Source organism: Solanum lycopersicum, chromosome 3 (assembly GCF_036512215.1).
Source record: "Solanum lycopersicum chromosome 3, SLM_r2.1".
NCBI classification, from domain to species: domain Eukaryota; kingdom Viridiplantae; phylum Streptophyta; class Magnoliopsida; order Solanales; family Solanaceae; genus Solanum; species Solanum lycopersicum.
In genome coordinates, this window is record NC_090802.1 from 20,216,833 (window position 1) to 20,238,347 (window position 21,515).

Consider the following 21,515-nt stretch of genomic DNA (forward strand, 5'->3'; position numbering starts at 1 on the left):
ATAATTCATTATGTTTTAAAAGTTTTAAATTTTTCGCAAATTTAACTATATGATTGTGATGAAAGCTAAGAAGAGGCTTGTCTGCGACCTCTGAGAGGCTAACGAAGCCGGTTGCATTTGGATTCCAAAACAAACTTGGTATTAGAGCATGAAGTTAAATTATCTAGGAATTAAAGCTCAAAATAACCACGTTACGTACTTTTTAACTTATGGTTGTGAAGCGCACCACAATCATGACTTAGAGACTAAGTTATGATAAGAAACCTCCCTCCTTCTACTCTTTGTCGTGCTGTGTAGAGCTTTGACATTTTGTGTCATTCTAGTGTCGGACTTCCTTCTTTTTTATCGTGTAGAATGTTAACACAAGGAGAAATGCAGGAAGAAGAGTCGAAGAAGCAGCTACTGGAGGCAACAAGCTCCTCCTCAAGCCCTAGCTGCTGGAGTGCAAGTGTCTGTCAATCCAGCTGCGTAGACGAATGGAGAAGTAAAGGAAACACTAGTTCAGATGGCCCAAGCCATCACTACTCAGGCACATGCTATCACAGCCAAGGACACTAGAGAGGGTGCTCCTTGGGAGAACCCACATGCTAGTACCATGGCTAGCAGACAGAGGAATTTCACCAGAATGAATCCTCCAATCTACTTTGGGTCCAAAACCAATGAGGATCCCCAAGAGTTCGTGGATGAAGTCTATAAAATTCTCTCTACCATGGGTGTGAATGAAAAGGAAAAGGTTGAGTTGGCTGCATATCAACTCAAACATGTGGCTCGGGTGTGGTAAAAAATGTGGGCATGTGGCCGAGCACCAAAAGCGGTCCCCATCACTTGGGCCACTCTCAAGACTGCATTCCTGGAGAGGTTCTTTCCCAAAGAGCAGAGAGAGGCTAAGGTTGAGGAGTTCATGAACCTACGATAGGAAGTTATGTCAGTCAAGGAGTATTCCTTGAAATTTGTTAAGCTCTCGAATATGCTTCTTCTATGGTATCCAATAGCATGGATGAGATGAGTGTGACTAGTGTATTGGAGGATCTGGAAGAGGAATATCGGGCAGCCATGTTGCATGATAACATGGACCTTGGTAGGTTGGTGGTTCATGCACATCAAGTGGAGGAGAGTCGTCGAAAAAAGAGAGGCCGAGAAGGCAAGAAGCCTAAGACCTCCGATCAAGCTGCTTGTAGTTCTGGTAGGAGTTTGTTTGGAGTTCTGGACAAGTCCAAGTTCCAGAGGGGCACCAGCACTCAGGTAATTCTACTTCTTCCAGGAAATCGGATGCCAAAGTGGACAAGTCTGGCCCCAAAAAGGGCAATGATAGAAATGCCCGGCATAGCAACAAGTCGTGTTGGTAAATGTGGTCGTTTGCATGGAGGTGAGTGTCTGGTAGGTACTAATATTTGTTATGGGTGCGGCTAGAGTTGGCATATGGTTAGGGACTGCCCACAGATGAGGAATCAGGCCAGGACAGATGCTCAGCCTTGACCTAATCCTACTGCTGCAGTCGAACCTCCCAAGAGGAACAGATTCTATGCTTTGTAAGGTAGAGAGGACTAAGAGAAGTCAGCTAATGTAGTTACTGATACGTTGCATGTCTTCTCTTTTCCTGTGTATGCATTGTTAGATCCAGGATCCACTTTGTCATTTGTTACTCCTTTAGCAGTTAGTAAGTTTGACTTTCTTCCTGAGATCTTGCATGAGCCTTTTCTAGTTAGTACTCCCATAGGAGACGGCAGTAGAGCTGAAAGAGTATATAAAGAATGCCTAATTAATATTATTGATAGAGTCACCCATGTTGACCTAATAGAATTAACCATGTTTGATTTTGATATAATCTTGGGTATGGATTGGCTCCATAAGTGTCATGCTACAATGGACTGTCGAAACAAGGTAGTAAGGTTTCAGCTTCTAAATGAGTTAGAGCTGGAATGGAAAGGGCGTGGTTCAAATCCAATAAGCCAAATAAGTTCCAATCTTAAAGCCAATAAGATGTTATCTAAGAGGTATTTATACCACTTAGTCAGAGTCAATGACTTAGAGCGTGATGTTCCATCCATAGACTCTGTGCCCATAGTAAATGAGTTTCAAGATGTCTTTCTAGAGGATTTACCAGGAATCCATCCTGAACGTGAAATTGGCTTTAGTGTTGACTTAGATCCCAACACCAAACCAATTTCCGTTCCTCCCTATAGAATGGCTCAAGCTGAACTCAAAGAGTTGAAGTTACAGTTAAAAGATCTACTTGATAAGGGCTTCATCTAGCCGAGCATATCCCCATGGGGTGCTCCAATGTTATTCATTAAGAAAAAGGATGGAACTCTTAGAATGTGTGTCGATTATCGGCAACTCAACAAAGTCACTATAAAGAACAAACACCCTCTACCCCAAATTGATGATCTATTTGATCAGCTCCAAGGTTCAAGTTTCTTTTCAAAAATAGATCTCTGGTCACGGTATCACCAGCTTAGAGTGAGACAAGAGGACATTCCTAAGACTGTCTTCCGTACTAGATATGGTCATTACGAGTTTCTTGTCATGTCATTTGGTCTTACAAATGCATCATCCGCGTTTATGGACCTTATGAATAGGGTCTTCCATGAACACCTTGATTCTTTTGTCATAGTATTCATAGATGACATTCTCATATGGACAACATTTGAGAATGACATTGCAAGTACTCAGGGAACATCAGTTGTATGCAAAGTTCAGTAAATGTGAGTTTTGGTTGAGATCACTAACCTTTCCTGGTCATAGTGTGACCGACCAGGGTGTCGAGGTCGATCCGAAAAAGGTTGAATCAGTGAAGAATTGGTCGAGACCCCTCACACCCACAGAAATTCAGATTTTCTTCCGTTTGGATAATTATTAATGCATGTTTGTGGAGGGTTTTTCCACTATTGCTGCTCCATTGGCAGCCTTAACGAAGAAGAAGGTGAAGTTTGAGTGGTCTAAAAAGTGTGATAAGATCTTCCAAGAGCTCAAAGATCGACTCACTTCAGCCCCAGTGCTTACATTATCGAGGAGTGATGAATGGTATGTGGTATATTGTGATGCTTCCCGAGTAGGTTTGGGATGTGTTCTCATGCAGGGTGGCAAGGTGATTGCTTATGCTTCCAGGCAGTTGAAAGTCCATGAGAATAATTACCCTACCCATGATCTTGAGTTAGCTGTTGTGGTCTTTGCGTTAAAACTTTGGAGACATTACTTATATGGTGTACATGTTGATGTATTTACTTACCATAAAAGTCTTCAGTATGTTTTTACACATAAAGAACTAAATCTTCGTCAGAGAAGATGGTTGGAGCTGCTCAACGATTATGACATGAGTGTTCACTATCACCTAGGTAAGGCCAATGTAGTGGCAGATTCTTTGAGACGATTGAGCACGGGATCCCTTTATCTATCATTTTGGATAGGGAAGCCAAGTTCACTTCTCATTTTTGGATATCTTTCCAAAAGATCTTGGGTACACAGGTGAAGCTTAGTACTTCTTTTCATCCCCAGACGGATGGACAGGTAGAGTGTACCATTCAGACCCTTGAAGACATGCTAAAAGTATGTGTTATTGACTTCAAGGGGAGTTGGGATGATCACTTGCCGCTGATTGAGTTCTCTTATAATAATAGCAACCATTCCAGTATTGGGATGGCACCTTTTGAAGCACTATATGGAAAGAGATGTACGTCTTCAGTTGGGTGGTTTGAGGTAGAAGAGTCTTCCATCCTTTTCCCTGAGATCATACATGAGGTTGTGGAAAAGGTGAGGATGATAAAGGATAGATTGGCTACTGCTTACAGTCATCAAAAATCCAATGCAGATAACAGGAAGAGAGCTCTTGAATTTGAGGTGGGTGATCAAGTCTACCTAAAGATATCACCCATGAAAGGGGTGATGAGGTTTGGTAAGAAAGGGAAGTTGAGTCTGAGGTATATAGGTCCTTATGAGATCTTACAGAGAGTAGGAAATGTTGACTGAAGTTACCACAAAACTTGTCTTTTGTGCATCTTGTGTTTCATATTTCAATGCTTAAGAAGTGTTTAGGCGATCCAACATCTATCCTGCCTGTTAAGGGGTTAGGAGTTGATGAGAACCTTTTTTATAAAGAAGTTCTAGTTGAAATCTTAGATCGCCAAGTGAAGCGGCTGAGGAACAAGGAGGTTGCCACCTGAAGGTATTATGGAGGAACCACCTTGTTGAGGGAGCAACATGGGTGGCCGAGGCCGATATGAGATGCTGTTACCCTCACTTGTTCAGTTATTGAGGTTAGATATACTCTTCCTAAGTCTGGTTTTGTGTAAGAAACTCTGAGTTATTACTGCATTAGTCGATTTGATGTTTTAAGTCCATAATCATGTGTCTTACACTTGCACTATATGAGTTAATTCATGCTTGTATTCATGTTGCTATTTTTGTATAGTGTAAACATGATCTTCATGTTGCATGAGTTGTAATGTGCATTAAGTGAAGTGTGATTGAGAAGGAAGTTCCTCAATCTCAAATATGAAGCATTACATAAGCTTGAGTAATATGCATCATCCAGAGTAAGTGTGAATCAGAAATTCACAAAGAGTAAAGTTTCAAGTATGTTAATGTGTTTTCGAAATTACCATCTTTGATTTAAAATGATATGTAGTGTCAATTAGAGACGAATGTTCCTAAATGGGGGATAATGTAACATTCCAGAAAATATACTCTTCTAGTGAAGAGCCTATTAAGTTTTAAGAATAGGTATTGGGGGTACATAGGCATCCTGAATATTGGGCATATTACAAAATATTGGCATAAAGGGTGTTAGACAATTTTCTATGTATTAACAACCTGCAATGAAGACCCTAAGCTTAAAACATATATATTCTAGCATTTGCACATTAGGTACAAGGCATCCGTGTGTCAAGCCTAGGTACTATAGCACATGAACAATTAAAATGATCATGTAGATTAAGCAGTGCCCAAGGACATAGTGAGGATCCTTGGGACGATTAGAAAACATTCCAAATAAACCATTAAGAATAGTTAGTTAGGAAAGTACAAGCAACACATGTGCAAGCACATGTGAAACCGGCCGGGGGGGACCACGTGACCACCCTAACCGAATTCGGTTAGAGTAGTTAGGGGAAGGCGTGCGCAAGGGTCCACCCAAGTGGGGCCTTACTCTTTAACCAACTCTAGACTCTAACTAACTGAACTAACTAGCTAACTAACCTAGGACAAACAAAAATAAACTATCTAGTACACCCGACAACCTAAGACTTAATTAGGTGACACTAACCTAGTAACTAGTTCAAGGAACATCCCAGTACCTAACCTAGGATGGTCCAAAAGGGTTAGTTATGGTCCCAATGAATTAGGTGTAATTTAGTAATTACCCTAGGTTCCTTAATTAATTAAATTAAGAAATTAATTAATTAAGGAAAATTCACAGGCAACGCTGAAACTCTTAGGAAATTTTTTTTAGATTTGACTAAGTTAAACGCTTTCCTATTTTTAGTCAATCTAGGAGGAGCATTTTAGTAATTAACTAATTAATTTATTTAATTAACTTAATTAGCCTAAGTTTAATTAGTCAGGATCAGTTCCTAAGACTTAGACTCATGTTCAAACACTAGAAAGTTCACGACTCAAAACAGTGAGCAAACGAAAGAAAAACAGAAAAGGTTCTCTCGATTATCTTAGGCGATTTCAAGGTATTCTTCAAAGTTTTCGTGCAAGGTGATCTTTGTAGATTAAATTCTACATAAGGTATGGGTTTTCTCTCCTGGAATTCTTTCTCCAAGAGGCCTTTCAAACGTTTTGAATTCATGAATGTCGAAACTAGGGTTGTTCCCAATGATATTGTTGAACGTCCATCTCCCTAGTTATCTTTATTTTCGATTCTAATAGTATGTAGATGTAATCTCAAACATGTTGTTGGTATGTGGTTCTAATTGATCATTATACGTAGGGTTCTTGACCTGTTAATGTCTAATGAGACCTATAGATTTGATTCGTATGATTAGGGTATTAGTTACATGAGTTAAAGAATGTTGTAATGCCTAATTGTGTTCGAGAAGATGAAGTTGATATGAATAATTTATGAAGTTTAGTTCACTGTTAAATGTCGACCTTTTTAGAATGATGAAGTCACTATAGTATATTCATGAAGTTGATTGAATTGGCTAATGATATTCTCATGACCATTGTCTAGTGAAAAATTGTCTTGTGCCAATAAATTGGCTAACAATATTCTAGATCACCATAATATGTGAAAGTTTAGTCTATGCCAATAACTTGTCTTACAAATGTATTTCCAAAATATAATACAAAATTGTCTAATGACTAAGTTATACCGAATTAAGCATGACCAATGTAACTTGGAATTCATAACCAAGGGTATGCCAATCATTGGGACAAGTCCCAACATACCCTTTCCAAATGAACTATGAAAATAAGTAAGTACATTGAACAAAGTTTATAACGTTCATAAAGAGTGGTATAAAGCTACCAAATGACATTGAACAATATAAGGTGAGTAGTAACATAATCAAAAGCTTAAGAATTATGAAAGTGACCAGAATGCGGTGTTAAAAAAAGTGAGACAAGTCTCACTCACTCCTAGACAATTATGTTAAAGATACTCACATAAGAGGGTGTTAATAATCGTAAGACAAGTCTCACTAACACCAAGATAATAATGTAAGGTTAAATTCGCATTTCATCAAGTAAAGAAAGGGATGACTGGCTATACAAAGAGTTAAGTAAACCTCATAACTAGAAGCAAGCTTCCATAATGTTTGAGTCAACTCTAAAAGTTGTAAAGAAAAACAAGTTGAGCAAAGTACCGATAGACTAGCAATGAGCTTATTCAATCACATGTAAGCCTCATGATATGAGTCTACCACCAAGGTGGATAAGTAGTCTCCGTATATCTCATAGTCTTCGAACTATGTTGTCAGCATAGGAACTAGCAAGTGGATTCTACCTAAGAGAGCTAGGTATGATGCGGTTTCACTTTGGCCGGTGAAACCAATCCTTTTCGGTGTGGGGAAGACACTGGATTCATGTTTAGCTCACATTATCTATGTCGGTTAAATGCTCAAAGAAAGTATTCGATTCACTTTAGCCGTGAACCACCTCTTTTTGGTGTGGAGAAGAAACTGAACTTGGTTTCACTTTAGCCGGAAAACCACTCCTTTTCGGTGTAGGGCAGACATTGGATTTCACGCTAGCTCGCATGATCTTAATGCTAAATATTTCTTTAATAAAGTAGGAAAGAAAGAAGAAGAAATGTAATTTCAAAGTGAGCTAAGAAAGTAAGAGCTTAAGTATGTCAAATCATCTGTGGTTAATAAGAATGAAGTTTTAACAAGTTATTTTCTTGTGCCAAATCAAGATATATGCTCCAATATCTTCACATTATGCAAATGATCAAATAATGGGCATAGCAAAAGAAAAATTGACTTATAATTACTTCTTATATTATGCCAATAAAAGGGGAGTAAAACATTATGGCAAATCAATGTCCCACAATCTCCATAATATGAAAATTATGAAATAAGTGGCCTAGCCAATAAAGATTAGCTTATAAATATTCATGTCCAATCTAACAAGAATGGAAAGAGTAACTTGTAGTAAGGGTAGCCAAATCATTTCCTTAGTCTTTTGGATTACTTACTTGATTCAATGTAGGTATGGGACTACAATGAATCATTGCACTTGTAAGTAGAACATGAGATTAAAGAGATCTTTTAACTATACAACAACAAGAAGAAAAAGACTGAAAAATAAATCAAGTGTTGGGGAAGGAGCTCTCGGGTTTGGAGGAGCAAATTTTAAAATTTTTGTTCAAGTTGTTCTAAAATTATGTTCATGATTCTAAGGTCTTATGTTCATATAGAAAATGAGTTTTGTGCTTTGAATGAATTAAAATATGTCATATTCATACCATAATTCACAAATAACGAATTAAGAAAGTCTAGTGACTTCACTTTCTAGAAATGGCATGTTGTTATAGGAAGAGCTTTCCTTGATCATGCATAGTCCTTATGTGTATGTGCATATACCCGTACTTAGTACAAGTGTGTACTAACCCTATACTATTGCTATTTTATAGGCGCATGTCAGAGAGCAAATTGAAGACTCATTGAAGCGGTTTGGATCAGCGATCTCCAGACTTTTGTAGGTCCTCTTGAGTTCGAGGATTCTACACCTGTCATTCTAGCTTATTACTTTAGACATAGATAGTGGATGTTGTCCCTAGCATTTCATTTCAGACTTTTATTCAAAGCTTTCTATTAAGGTCGTTTGGCAAACTATTAAGATATATTGATTTCATCATTGAATTGTTTAATCAATTGTAGATGGTTGTTTAGTTTGAGTTTATTAGAATATCACTCTATATAGTAATTATATGAAGTCGATGTATACTTCATTATGTTCTAAAATTTTTATATTTTCCGCAAATTTAACTATATGATTGTGATGAAAGCTAAGAAGAGGCTTGTATGCGACCTCTGAGAGGTTAAAGACGCCTGTTGCATTCGAATTCCAGAATTCGGGTGAGACATATATAGCTCATCCGGCTAGATGCTTAAGATCACTGCCTTCTTGCTTGGGGTTAGGAATTTAAATAGATACTTTTTTCATTCAAGACAATAACACTAGTGGGAAGTGTATGATCTTTGCTTCGATCTGAGATAATTGGATTTGAACTGACTTCTGAAAAAGAGATGCATCGTAACGTTAATTATAGGTCTTATTGAATCTATATCATCTAAGACGATCCTAAATTAAACACAAAGTAGAACTAGCATTATTAATCCGTGATGATTTGAATCTTGACCTATAAAAGATTTTGAGATTTCAATTTTCTCAGTAGCAAATTAGCAGCCAAGATTGTACATAAGCTTAGTTATATGCATGTGGTCTGTAGAGAGCATTTCATTTTCTTCCAAAACAAGGACCAAAGTCTTCACTTACATAATGTAAATATGCAAATGTTTGTCCTATTTTAATTCTAGTAAACTAAAGTAATTCAAATGGAATGTATGTTTTAATGCTTTATGATTGAGATGACTAGAGACACATGTGATGAGTCTCTTGCGGCGATCAAAATTAACTCTTCTTTAGATAAAAATAATGTGTATCGCAAGGAACACATCAAAAGTCGGCCATGCTCAACTTCTTTTTTCTTCTAGATTTACTCCCTGCATACTCTCTCCTTGATTTGAGTTGTATTTTAAAATTTTCTGTAATATTTCAATAAACTTTTCAAGTATTCTCTTCTTTTTTTTCTTGTGTACAGTTTGGATGTGCTTTGAATAAATGAATTACATTTTGTTTCTAACTCACTTGATTATCCCTTAGACTATACATACACGACTTGAACTAAATTGATTCCTTGTCATTTATGGTTTATATTAAGGCTGAGCAACGGAACGGGATGTACTGGTACCGTTTCGATTCATCCCGAATCGGTTGCCTACGGGACAGAACGGGACATTCCGAACCGGGACACGAAACGGAATGGAACCGCCTTATCCCGGTTTATTCTGGTTCCGATCCGGTCTGGTCTGGTTCCTATTAATTAATTTATATTATATATTTATTAATTAATTCATATTATATATTTATAAATTATAATTTATATTTTATATTAAATAATAATTACTACCCAAGTAACCCAACTACTCTCTATTAGTATTACATTCGAGACTTAGTTGAAACAGAACCCTTCCTAAAAGGTGGTTGCGTAAACTATGCAATCCACTAGTAGTTGTAAATTGAAATTGTAACTTAATACAAATTTAAATAAATTAAATTGATATTTTTTTTATTTGTGTAATTGTTTTATCCTTATTTTTATTTAATTTTTTGAAACTACAAATTTAATTTATATAAATTACAAGTTATAAATATTACTTATAAATTATAACATATCAATAAATAATAAGTTATAAACTTCAAAAGATTTAAATCTTGAAAACTTAATTAGACTTAACTTGCAAACTTAATAAGTAAAATTTTTATAAAAAATATCTTTAAAATAACTTAAGTAAGAAATTACACTATAAATTAAAAACTATTAATTTAAACTTAGAAAAAAATAAAAAATTATTCATATTTTCATAATTTAAAAAAAAATCATTTTTTGAAATAACTAGACGTGTCATCCCGTTTATCCCATCCCGTTCCATTCCGGTTCCATCCCGGTATATAGTGGGACGAGACGGAACCGAGTATCCAGCCCGATAATTTCAGTCCGGTTCATCCCCGTCCCGGTCAACTCATCCCGTTTCGGTCTAGTACCGGTTCGTTCCGGGTCCGGTGGTCTCGTTCCAATCCGTTGCTCAGTCTTAGTTTATATACATAATTGCATAACATTTAGCAGACTTTATTATTTACAGATACCATATCTATTATATTGGTGCCTGTGATATTATGTTCAGCACGGGCATTTCTTTCTAGTATATATGCATGTAAGAGTTGTTTATAATATTCTACATATAACATAGTATAAAAAAATAAAACCAATCAACAAAAGTTGTAGTACTTTTGCCCATTTCTTTCTATAGTTGATTAGAAAGGAATTTAGAGTTCATTAATTAAATAAAATGTTTGAACAATCTATTGGTGGTCACAGTGTCTAATGTGAATCTAAAGGATACATTATGATAGATACTGTAATCAGAATGGAGCGTCATCAAGTAGCATTATGTAGTCCCCCACCCCCACCCCCCGCCAAGGTTTATTCTTCAGTAACATCGATAAGAACTTGAACAGACGAAGTCTTTACAAATTCGTACATGTAGGATGCAGCTATTTACTCCAATTCATGCCAAGTAATAAATATAGAAGTAAAATATGAAGTTGAGAAGTCCTATATATTTTGATACATGTAATGAGTGAGATTTTTTTTCTATATTTATTACGTTATGGTTTTGCAAGATGTAAAGAACTCACCAATTTTTAATGTTGAAAGAAACTTATTTTAGGTTGGTTCCATTGAGATCTTCAAATAGCATTTCATCTTTAGAAGTTACTAATGTTCAAGCACGCCTATATAAATGTGGCTTCTATGTGTTTAATAGACAATTAAATTAAGCCAGAAAGGACAAAAATGTGTTGCGTACATCCTAACACTGTTGGTTTGTATGTAGGGGTATTATGTGAGTCCAAAGAGCATTAATCAAGAAATAATTATACTTTGTGGTTAAACAACACAAATTTAATCTCTCATTAAAAGTTCTTTTTTTTTCTTTCCTTTTCCAGCCCAGAGAAGACTTCGTAGAAAATAATAGAAACTGGTAATGAAGATTCAATGAATAATAGATATTGAAGTTAAAATAATTGCCAAATTCAGCTCGCATCCATCTCCATCTATGATGCTAGCGATTCATAAGGTATGAAAGGGAGGTTAATGTGCTCTTCAATGTGTATAATGGTGACATTTTAAAACAAACAAAAATAAACTAGCATATAATATACATGATATAAACTTAACAAGTATAATTTCCAAAAACCTCAATGACCTCCCTTGTAGTTTGCAATATTAATCAATCAGGATGCACAATGCAAGTGAAGCCCCATAACAGTAATACTAAATTAGTATGCACAATGAAAGTAAGGTCTCATACCATTAACCTCCCTTGTGGTTTGCAATATAACTAAATCAGGATCCACAACACAGGTGACACCTTGTAACATTAACCAATCTTATGGTTTGCAACATTACTAAATCAGAGGATGCATAACGCAGGTGAGACCTCAAAATACTAACCTCCCTTGTGGTTTGCAATATTACTATTCATATGCATTTCAAAAAACAAAAAGAGGTGAAGTCACGAAATAATATTATATTAAACAAAGGCATCATTGAACTGTTGGACAAAAGCTGTCTGCTGGTGGTCTCCAATTGCCAATCTAACTACCATAACAATCTTGCAGTTGTCCCCTATAGGACCACAAAACAACAAGAACTCAACCCTGTTTCCCACTGCCAAAACATCATAATCCAAATTTGTTGATAAGTAATATACAACTGCAGGAAAGTATAGGTATTATAAGTTTAGAGGAAGCTAGTCCCAAGCACTAGTTACTCCAGGACCATATCCCCCACTATAATTGCCATAACCGCCACTACTATTACCTCCATCATAGTAATTCATACCACCTCCCCCTCCACTTCTATTGTACGACGAATCCCTCCTGAAGTCACGCCCACCAAAACGCCCTCCGCCAGCTCGCCTGTTTCTGCCTCCTCCGAATGATGAACGGCTAGCATAACGAGTCAACCATTCAGGTACATCCTGATTAGCTTCTTGCATCAAGTCAGCTAGGGGTTTGGCCATGGAAAGGTTACCATCATTAAAGAAAGCAGTTGCTAATCCAGTCTTGCCTGCACGACCTGTCCTGCCTATACGATGCACATAATCATCAATGTCATTAGGAAGGTCAAAGTTTATAACATGAGAAACATGAGGGATATCAAGGCCTCGAGCGGCCACATCCGTTGCAACTAAAATTGGGGTATCTCCTCTCTTGAATGTTCTCAATGCTTGCTCCCTTTCCTGTAAACAATAAACCCACAGGTAATGTTGACTATGATGAACTGCAAAATAGTGCAAATAATAGTTTGTGAAACACAAAAAAAGGGACTGAATATACAAGTATCCTTCTCCTCAGCATATGATGCAAATATTGATAGCAAGATGATGGACAGTTTGGGAGTGAAACGCTAGGTGCTTTTTAGATAAAGGAAAATTTATTAAGAAAATCGAGATGAACTGTTTGTTTTTGTTTCATTTTTGGTGCAAGGAGAATTTTGTAAACGATGCTGAAGCAGTGAAAGAACTCGTTCAATCCCCTTAAAAATAGGAACGGATATTCTGATGGTATCTCGTAAATATTTTGGCAGCACCTCCTTGGTGCCATATTATTAATGCACTTGCCATGTCTCAAAACAACAACCAAAAAAAAGGAATGGTTCCATTTAATCACATTGTAACAGAAGCACAGAACAGTGTCCAGTCATGTTTGAGGATCAAATTGATTTTGAACCATCTCTATCAATACCCAATCTCACATACCTGCTGAGTCCTATCACCATGAATAGCAGTTGCAGGAAATCCATTAATACACAACCAATGCTCCAATGCATCAGCACCCTTCTTTGTTTCAACAAATACCAAAGTTAGAGAATGCTGCAGAAAACATTATAATGCAGTTAATAAGGCTGCCAGTTGATTTAACAAAAGCTTAAGACACCACATTGTACTTTATCACGTATAAACTTTATACGCCTAATGCAACAAATCATTGTTACACAAAGCAGCAAACGGGGAGGAGGATGCAGTCATGTTGTTCTGAAGAATTTTAAGAGGAAAGCCAGTCAACTAAAATGAGAAGTCAGGCAGAATGAAAATCTAAGCAGCCTACAATCTAGGAAATTCAGCATTCATATCTATATATAGCAGGTAAATAAACAAACAAAACCAATCATGGACAGAATGAGCAGGTAATAGTGATAAGGCAAGAGAAGATTTAAGCTAGTGACTTTATAGACCAAAACAAGTAGCTAGCGAACATTCTTGATTCTTTGCTAAGTTCCTGGGAGTAGAAGCCCGGATTTCTTCCCCACTCGGTGAAGCTGCTCCAAGTGCCTTAAACAGGACTAAAGTAGTTGAGAATAATTTATATAGCAAGAGAGAGCCAAGAGTCATATACTACCTTGCCATGAACCCCATTAGCCATCTGTGCATGAAGTAGATCCATAAGATGGCTTCTCTTGTCAACATCATGCACAAACTCAACTCGCTGAACAATCAAATCAGTACTAGAACCAACCCGCCCAACTGCCAAAAATATGTAGTTTGCAAGAAAATCAGATGCCAGTCTCTGCATTCCCAAAAAACAAATGAAAAAAGAAAAGGGTTAGAGATCATATACAAAACAAGACTACAAATGCTCAGAAGATTTTACTAACAACCAACTCAACAATCTGCAAGGTGAATCTGCCAGCATTGCAAGAAGATAGGTGCTGTCATGTAACAAGAAGAAATATTTGGATTTCGCAAGGAAGTTTTTTTGGGGGGTGGGGGTGGGGGTGGGAGGCGGCACTGGAGAAAGAAAAAGAAAAAAATGGATTGTTTAGTACAAGCTCAAACCATGGTTAAGATGATGTGGAATTCCAATAGAAAGTGTCAGTAAGTAGCAGAATACTAATAATAACAACACCGAATTGAAAACACCCCTACTGAATAAAAGAAAACCTGAATCTCTTTTGGGAATGTGGCACTGAACAGCATAGTCTGTCTTTCACCAGTTGGAGGCATATCCATTTGCTGCACTATCCTTCTGATTTGAGGTTCGAATCCCATGTCCAGCATACGATCTGCCTCATCGAGAGCTAAATATCTAATCATCTGTAATGAAACTTTTGCTCTCTCAAGTAAATCGACCAGTCTTCCAGGAGTTGCCACAAGAATATCAACACCTCTCTCAAGCTCTCTGAGCTGCAGATATGTGATGAACAATTGTTCAAACAATAATGCAAGAAACACGTCATTTTTTTCCTTGAAGAAAGAAATGTTTATTGATATAGAGGGGTCCAAAATATCTGAGACATGTAGTAAGAAGTGAAAAATCTACAGAAAACACCACTGACAAGCAACCTAAAACCATTAGCCCTTATTACACCAGTGATTTGACAAAATTTGAACACTTGTTTGTCAAAATAAGGTATTTTCAAAGAGAAAGTATAGAGATGGAAAGTAAAAGTCCTCCGCGGCTTTGACATAGTTTGGTATTTAAGTGGAGAAAGGTACCAGACCCATAAACTACCAAGTTTGGCACCTAGCATAATCAATATTCTAGTTACAGAAAAATATTAGGGTCCTTTGGTAGGGTGTATAAGAATAAAGCTAAATGAAGTGTATTAGTAATGTTTGTTTTAGTTGTACTTCATTAATTATGGAGAGACAATTTCTTATGCATTGTTCGGTTTGGAATATTAAGAATAGCATGAATTGCTTAATTTTTTTAAAAAAAAAATTAACAAAGATTCCCTCCACAAATATGGTGGAAGAGATGAAAAAAGGTTTTGAGGGGCAAATGGATCTTTAGTCATGCTAATCCATGCATTAAAACTCATTACATTACTAACACCATTGACTATTATGTATTAGTAATACACACCTCAATACACAATAGGAAGTGTGCCAAACAAGATACTACTTATATACAAAGTTGATACATGCATGATTTCTTCTAATACACTCCACCAAACGCCCCCTTAGTGTGCTATTAATAGCAAACACTATATGGTCAAACCCATAGACAATTACAAACTCTAGCTCCTTAGGGGTCGTTTGGTACAAACATTAATAATGGGGGGACTAGTAATACTAGGATTAGTCGACTTTATTTTCAACAAGTGTTTGTTTCATTGTTTCCCATCTAATCTTGTGTTTGGAGTAGAACTTTATGAAAAGCTTCTTCCAATTATACCCTTGAATTATTATGTAATTGAGTCAATGTAAATAATTGTTGGACAATATTATTTTTTATGGCCTTCTAACTAGCTATGAGAAGAAATTTGTTGTCATGTTTGCCTTTTTTTTCACTTAATTTATTGGAGGATAAATAATTGTCATCTTAGTAAATTGATCACGTACAAACTGTCAATTTTCAATTTTTAAAAAAAGATAAACTATCAACTTTTAAAATTGAAAAGACGGTAAAAAATAGTAAAATTGAATAAACCATCAACATTTACACATAAAAATTGCAAATTGTAATTTTTGTATGTGTGAAAATTTTATAAATTGTTCAAAATACAAATAATTAGAAAGACAAATATATGACCACATGACACTTGTGATCTTAATTAAATGTATGATTTATTGATATATATATATATCAACAAATTATACATTCAATTAAGATCACAAGCATCATGTGTTCATATATTTGTCTTTTTAATTAGTTAATGTTAAACAACTCACATAACATATATATTAATTTGTATTGATTTATTTAGTAACAAACAACTCTCCCTAAATAACTTGTAAGCTAATTTATTTAAATAAATTTACTAGTAAAAATATAAAACATAAAATCAAGAAAACAAACAAAATAATTAAGGATTTTTGTCTTCACATAGACTTATCCCATGGTACTATACCTCATGTGTTACTAATACCTCCAAATGGAAGGTATTAGTAATACATCCTATAATATCATGTAGGAGTTATAACTAAGCCATGGATTAGATTTACATAGGCCCAAATTCCTACCAAGCATAGTACTAAACAATATCATACATAATACATAGACTATTTGTTTTAATGCGGTCTACCAAACGACACGTTAGTGTGCTATTAACATAAAAATCTATCTGGTAAAACCCTTAAGACAATTTACAAACGCTGGCATCTAATACAGTTCTACTTTCCTGCTAAAGAAAATCATAAATTAAACTAAATTCATAAATAAGGGAAGTAAAAGCATCAATCTCGCTAAACTATCTACAACCTTGGTGCATCTTTTATATCTGCTTAAAATTCTATATAGAAACAAGAAATCTTTCTCCTCTACCCAAAAGTTGTTCTTATATTCCTTTTTTTGGTTGTCCAGAAACCTCCCACAGATCAAACAAGAAGATAAGAAAGTTTTTATTGTTCAACCTTTGGCTCATCGGCATTAAATCAGACATCTCTAATGGATTCACCATTGACTGGGCATAAAAACTAACACTGATCTAATTTTACAAACAAATGCATCTACTTAAAAATGACTTTTCTTTTGCCCATCTGACTAAGTACCACTTATTTTGACTTTTAACTGCCAACAAAGAAAAAAACAAGATAAATAACCAGACAATCAGATCGACCTGCAAGTTATACTTCATTACCTTACATTTTAAACCCAGTTCAACATGCACAACAACAGAGCATATGTTAAAAAACCATACACCTAGGAACAAGTTCTCATCTACACTTAGTTGTGACTTGTGCGGACTCTTCACTTTTGATGCCACACCAGTGTCGAATTCACGGAAAATACAGCTGACATTTTTGAAGAGTCTAAGCAACACAGCTGATTTAAATGATATACAGGCGTATACCTACTTCCCCTTTTTAAAATTACAGAGGGAAGGTTTCATCACCAATAATGAAGCAGGCATGAATGAGGTTGCATATTGTAACATTAAAACATTTTTTCCTGTTCAACATTAGATGTGTCTCATGTGGTCTCTCTCTGTGCATTTTGTAAGAGACGGAAATTAGACTTGTAGTAACCTGAATGGTGCACTTAAGAGTCAACTAATATGCTATTTTTGTGTCCAACAAATGTATGACATTATCTTTAGCAATGTTGTTAAGAAGACATGGTACGAAAGCTTGTTGAACTCTGTATTTCTTGTGCTTCAAGCTATAATAATAGGAGCAACTGCTTCTGCATTCATTATATGCATTTTTCGGGACATTCAAGGATGCATGTTGTTTATGTCTCATAAGAAGTACAGCTACTAAGCAAAAATAGAAACCAACCTCCACTCAACAAAAAATTACCTACCCATCCAGCATCACATGCAAAGAACTAATGTTGTATGACCTTGATCTATATTTGTTTTCCTTCACAAATTGGGGCAGAGAGAGACCGTAAAATGGTACCTGTTGATTAATCGGGGCTCCACCATAGGCCACTACCACTCTTACACCAGTCTGATAAGAGAACTTTTTAGCTTCCTCGTGTATCTACATGTAAAGTGCAGCATAAAATTAGAATTAACAAACTTGAAGGTTTATAAGGATGAAAAAGGTAAATGGGTCAAGTGGCATTTCACAAATCTTCTATAGTACCAAACCTACCTGCATTGAGAGCTCTCTTGTTGGTGAGAGAATAAGAGCAAGGGGGAAAACTGTCCGCGACCCATGAGGCCGTTGCGGAAAATGCCCCCTCATGATTCCACTAATAATTGGGAAACAAAAGGCAGCTGTCTTGCCTGATCCAGTCTGGGCACAGGCCATGAGATCTCGTCCTGCTAAGGAGATGGGAATTGCATATCGCTGGACAGGAGTTGGCTTGACATATTTGCACCTCCTAATATTCAAGTTAACGGCCTCCCCTAAATCTATCTCTGCAAATGTATTAACAGGAGGTGGCACATTTTCTCCACTTGTTTCCACTGGAATATCCTCATAAGCATCAAAATTTATACCAGTATTCTCTTGATCAAACGATTGCTCCAAGTCCACATCTGCATCATTACCAAACGGGTTAACTTCCCGCTCTCTCCCCCAACCACCTCCTCTGCCACCCCAACCACCTCCTCTTCCACCACCACCATACCCCCCTTGGCGTCCGTAATCTGGCCTAGAACCACCCCATCGAGGCCCACTAGTTGGTCCATTAAACCCTGAGCGGTCATTACCCGAAGGTGGGCCACCGTGCGATGGAGCTAGAGGTTCCGCTGTCATTGGTCTGTTGCGAAGATGCGGTGGGACATAAGATGATCTCCTCGTAGAAGCAGAAGCTCCACTGGCGCCACTAGGCCCACCATTATCAGTAGCTACATTCTCAACAGAATCTGCCCATGAGTTCCTCATTATCAAAAAAAAGTTCTTAGTTCAAAATCGTAATCAGCAAAAATCAGAAATCTTCTTCTTCAAAACACTCTACTTAGATCTGTTTAGAATAGATTCAGCAGTCCAAAACCTGCCATACAAAAATAAGACACTACAAAATATGAATAACACTAGTACATAAAACACAAAGAATAGTTCTAAACAGTTGCAAATATTATCCTTAAACCAGCTGCTGATTTCCCCCCAAATTTTGCACATAACCATGATAAACTAACAGATGAAAATCAGAAACAAATCAGCAAATAGTGAGGGAAGCACTCAAAGAAAACTAAGTGCAGATACAAAAAGTAAACATATAACGCAGATCAAATCAAGAAAGAGGAAGAAAAAGCAAACCTTTAGAGAGAGAATGGAGAAACCCTAGCGCGCGCTGACAAAGAAGGAAGAAGAATATAAGAAAAAATTCGGACAGAGAAACTAAAAAATCGGAAAGAAGATGCTTTAGATTTGAGATTGACGGCTTATAATAACTTTCAAAGAAATTAAGGAGACCTTATAATCTTTACGTCTTACCCCTTTCAACTACCCTTGTGCATCTTGGATTCTTTTCTTTTACATATTTTCTATCTTCATTTTCATTTATCACATTAATTAATATTTAGTATTAGATTTTAAAAATAATAGAAAATATATTTATTTATTTTTAATATGTTAAAATTTACAATCTTTTTTTAAAATAGTCAAACGATAAAAGTGAACACATGGTAAATTTTTGTTGATCATAAAATGTACAAGTGTTTTTTTATTATTAATTTTTTTAACGGGGACTTGGCAAAAAGTTTTAGGTCAGACGATCAATCATTTTTGTAATAGATACTTTTGAAAAAAATTTCCAAATCGGCGGCACTAAAAACCTAGAGAATGAAGCTTTCTTTGTTGATCTTGCCGTGGATGGGGCCATTGGTCAACCAACCTCCCTGGCTAACCAACATAATCTTGCTCAATTCTTTTCACGACCCGAAAGCACACCCTGGAAAAATATGACACTCTCGGATTGCAACACAGCGTATTTGACTTCTCGGAGATCTTGTACAAGCCCTTTGACATCATTTTGTTGCATACATGTATGAAAAGTAGTGCTGAATTAAAACTTTTCACACGAAATAGTACTTCAAAATATCTTTCATAGAAAACATAAGGAATACGGCTAAGTCGCAATTTCACCATCTTAGACACACGAATATCTTGGGACTCGACCGATACAATCGAAATATAAAAATATTAAGTCTTATTACAATGTCTTAACAAAAGAAGACTAAACATAATGATGTCCTCGGATCTAGTGAGTAGATACCAAACTCTTGCTTGAATGAAAGGCTAAGATCCAAGCTTCGCTTCTCGTACTCCTCTCAAATGTCACCTACACCTTTAGATATAGACAAAATATATGAAATTAGTACATTAGAATGTACTAAGTATGACATAATGCATAAAATCATGATAGAAGGACATTTCTATAAAACATGCTTTTTTTTAGTAAAACATTATAAAACAAGTATAAGGAACCACACATAACATCAAGAACACTTCCAAACACATAGACCCTCCTACCAAAGGTGATTCTAAGGCTCAATTGAGTGAGTTATGAAGCGACCGTCCAAACAATCCCTTCACGCACACCAAAGTGATCCCTTAGATTACCTAAGATAAGATTATTCTCATTTCATGCATTTAACTCCCTACCTAGAATTACTATTAGACTCACCTAAGTAAGACATGAAATAAACGACCATACACCCTCTCCAAGCCTACCTAAGCAATCCTTAAAGCTACTCTAGATAAGTACTTTTTCATTAACATATTTTTAACTTAAGTCATTATGATCATTAAGTCATTTAGGAGACATTCTACACTTAAGGACATTCACACGATGGTCTTGGAGAAGACCTAGGGAACTCATACATCAACATCTTCGAAGCCTAATCGTGCAATGTCTAGATAGCGTCTCATTCCACTACCTAAACTTCATAAAACTTACCCAACACTAGCATGTTTCCCACATGATGAGAATATACAATAACCAACATAGACCATACTAGCCCAGGCATGGAATCAAGAGTCAACCCTACTCCGATAAGGGTGATCTACTTGCTGATGGTAGAACTAGGACACAACCCATGTAGGCACATGGTTAAGGAATATGAAGGGTTTCTTTGTACTCTAGTCTCATAATACAACTAGAGTCACTCCCCAATCATACTCACTCAATTCTAGCCTTTGTTATCATAGAGTAATTCAGTAAAGGAGCATATAAAGAGGTACACCATATCTTGTTCATAACAAAATCATAATACACCTTACCAAAGAGGGTCCCCTAGGGATGCCTTACAGTTACTAAGAAATCTCAATGACTTTCCTAAGAATTATTTCATGCCGTTCCAGCCAACCAACCCTAAATCCACCATTCACATGAGAAGGATTCCATTACGACTTTCAACTTCAAGGATATCATAACCTTCTCTCTGAAAGGTTCCATATAAATGACCTTCCTTTCTATATTCAAGATCATATTCCATTTATACATATACATTCATGGAAAAGGGTGCTCTAGCCTACTTAGTCAAGGATTCATATTCACATTCTTCATGCATCAAGTAAGGAACATAGGTCTGCCTAAACAAGACACACTTCGTTATCATCTTAACACATGTACAATATCATTCATATAGCACATAAGGTCAACTAAGTATACTTGCAAGTCACCCTACACACTTATGTAGAATCATCAACATGACTCATCATAATATTCATATAGTCAACTAGGAAGATTCACACTTCAACATCAAGTATACACATATAAGGCATCACTATAGCCTATCAGATCACATTTAATCACTTAGAAGGACATATACTTTGACTTCACATATACAATTAAGTCCTCAAGAACTTTACAATACT

General features: G+C 36.2%; 2 protein-coding genes across 3 annotated transcripts; one reads left to right on the forward strand and one right to left on the reverse strand.

Moving 5' to 3' along the window:
- The first annotated feature begins 2,863 nt into the window (after window positions 1-2,863).
- LOC138347455 (uncharacterized) lies at window positions 2,864-3,966 on the forward strand. Its single transcript, XM_069295751.1, has 2 exons — window positions 2,864-3,346; window positions 3,466-3,966. The coding sequence occupies exons 1-2, from the start codon at window positions 2,864-2,866 to the stop codon at window positions 3,964-3,966; spliced, it is 984 nt and encodes a 327-aa protein (XP_069151852.1).
- Window positions 3,967-11,802: 7,836 nt separating this feature from the next.
- LOC101263192 (DEAD-box ATP-dependent RNA helicase 37-like) lies at window positions 11,803-19,151 on the reverse strand. 2 transcript variants are annotated; one of them, XM_004234708.5, is made up of 7 exons: window positions 18,954-19,151; window positions 17,841-18,687; window positions 17,643-17,726; window positions 14,238-14,480; window positions 13,696-13,863; window positions 13,056-13,169; window positions 11,803-12,536 (listed from the first exon to the last, which is right to left on the reverse strand). In XM_004234708.5, the coding sequence occupies exons 2-7, from the start codon at window positions 18,576-18,578 to the stop codon at window positions 12,045-12,047; spliced, it is 1,839 nt and encodes a 612-aa protein (XP_004234756.2). In that variant the 5' UTR covers window positions 18,579-18,687; window positions 18,954-19,151; the 3' UTR covers window positions 11,803-12,044. The 2 variants fall into 2 exon arrangements, with proteins under 2 accessions (XP_004234756.2, XP_019068403.2); XM_019212858.3 differs by having other exon boundaries at window positions 13,056-13,133; window positions 18,954-19,145.
- Window positions 19,152-21,515: the final 2,364 nt, after the last annotated feature.

What these genes read in the sequence shown, in the direction of transcription:
- LOC101263192 (XM_004234708.5), bottom strand. Translation starts at nt 18,578, where the DNA reads ATGAGGAACTCATGGGCAGATTCTGTTGAGAATGTAGCTACTGATAAT. An exon ending in CTAATGGGGTTCATGGCAAG is followed by an intron (nt 13,170 to 13,695) that starts GTAGTATATGAC and finishes TGTTTTCTGCAG; the next exon opens with CATTCTCTAACTTTGGTATT. An exon ending in ATGGTGATAGGACTCAGCAG is followed by an intron (nt 12,537 to 13,055) that starts GTATGTGAGATT and finishes TATTGTTTACAG; the next exon opens with GAAAGGGAGCAAGCATTGAG.
- LOC138347455 (XM_069295751.1), top strand. Translation starts at nt 2,864, where the DNA reads ATGTTTGTGGAGGGTTTTTCCACTATTGCTGCTCCATTGGCAGCCTTA. An exon ending in ATCACCTAGGTAAGGCCAAT is followed by an intron (nt 3,347 to 3,465) that starts GTAGTGGCAGAT and finishes TTGGGTACACAG; the next exon opens with GTGAAGCTTAGTACTTCTTT.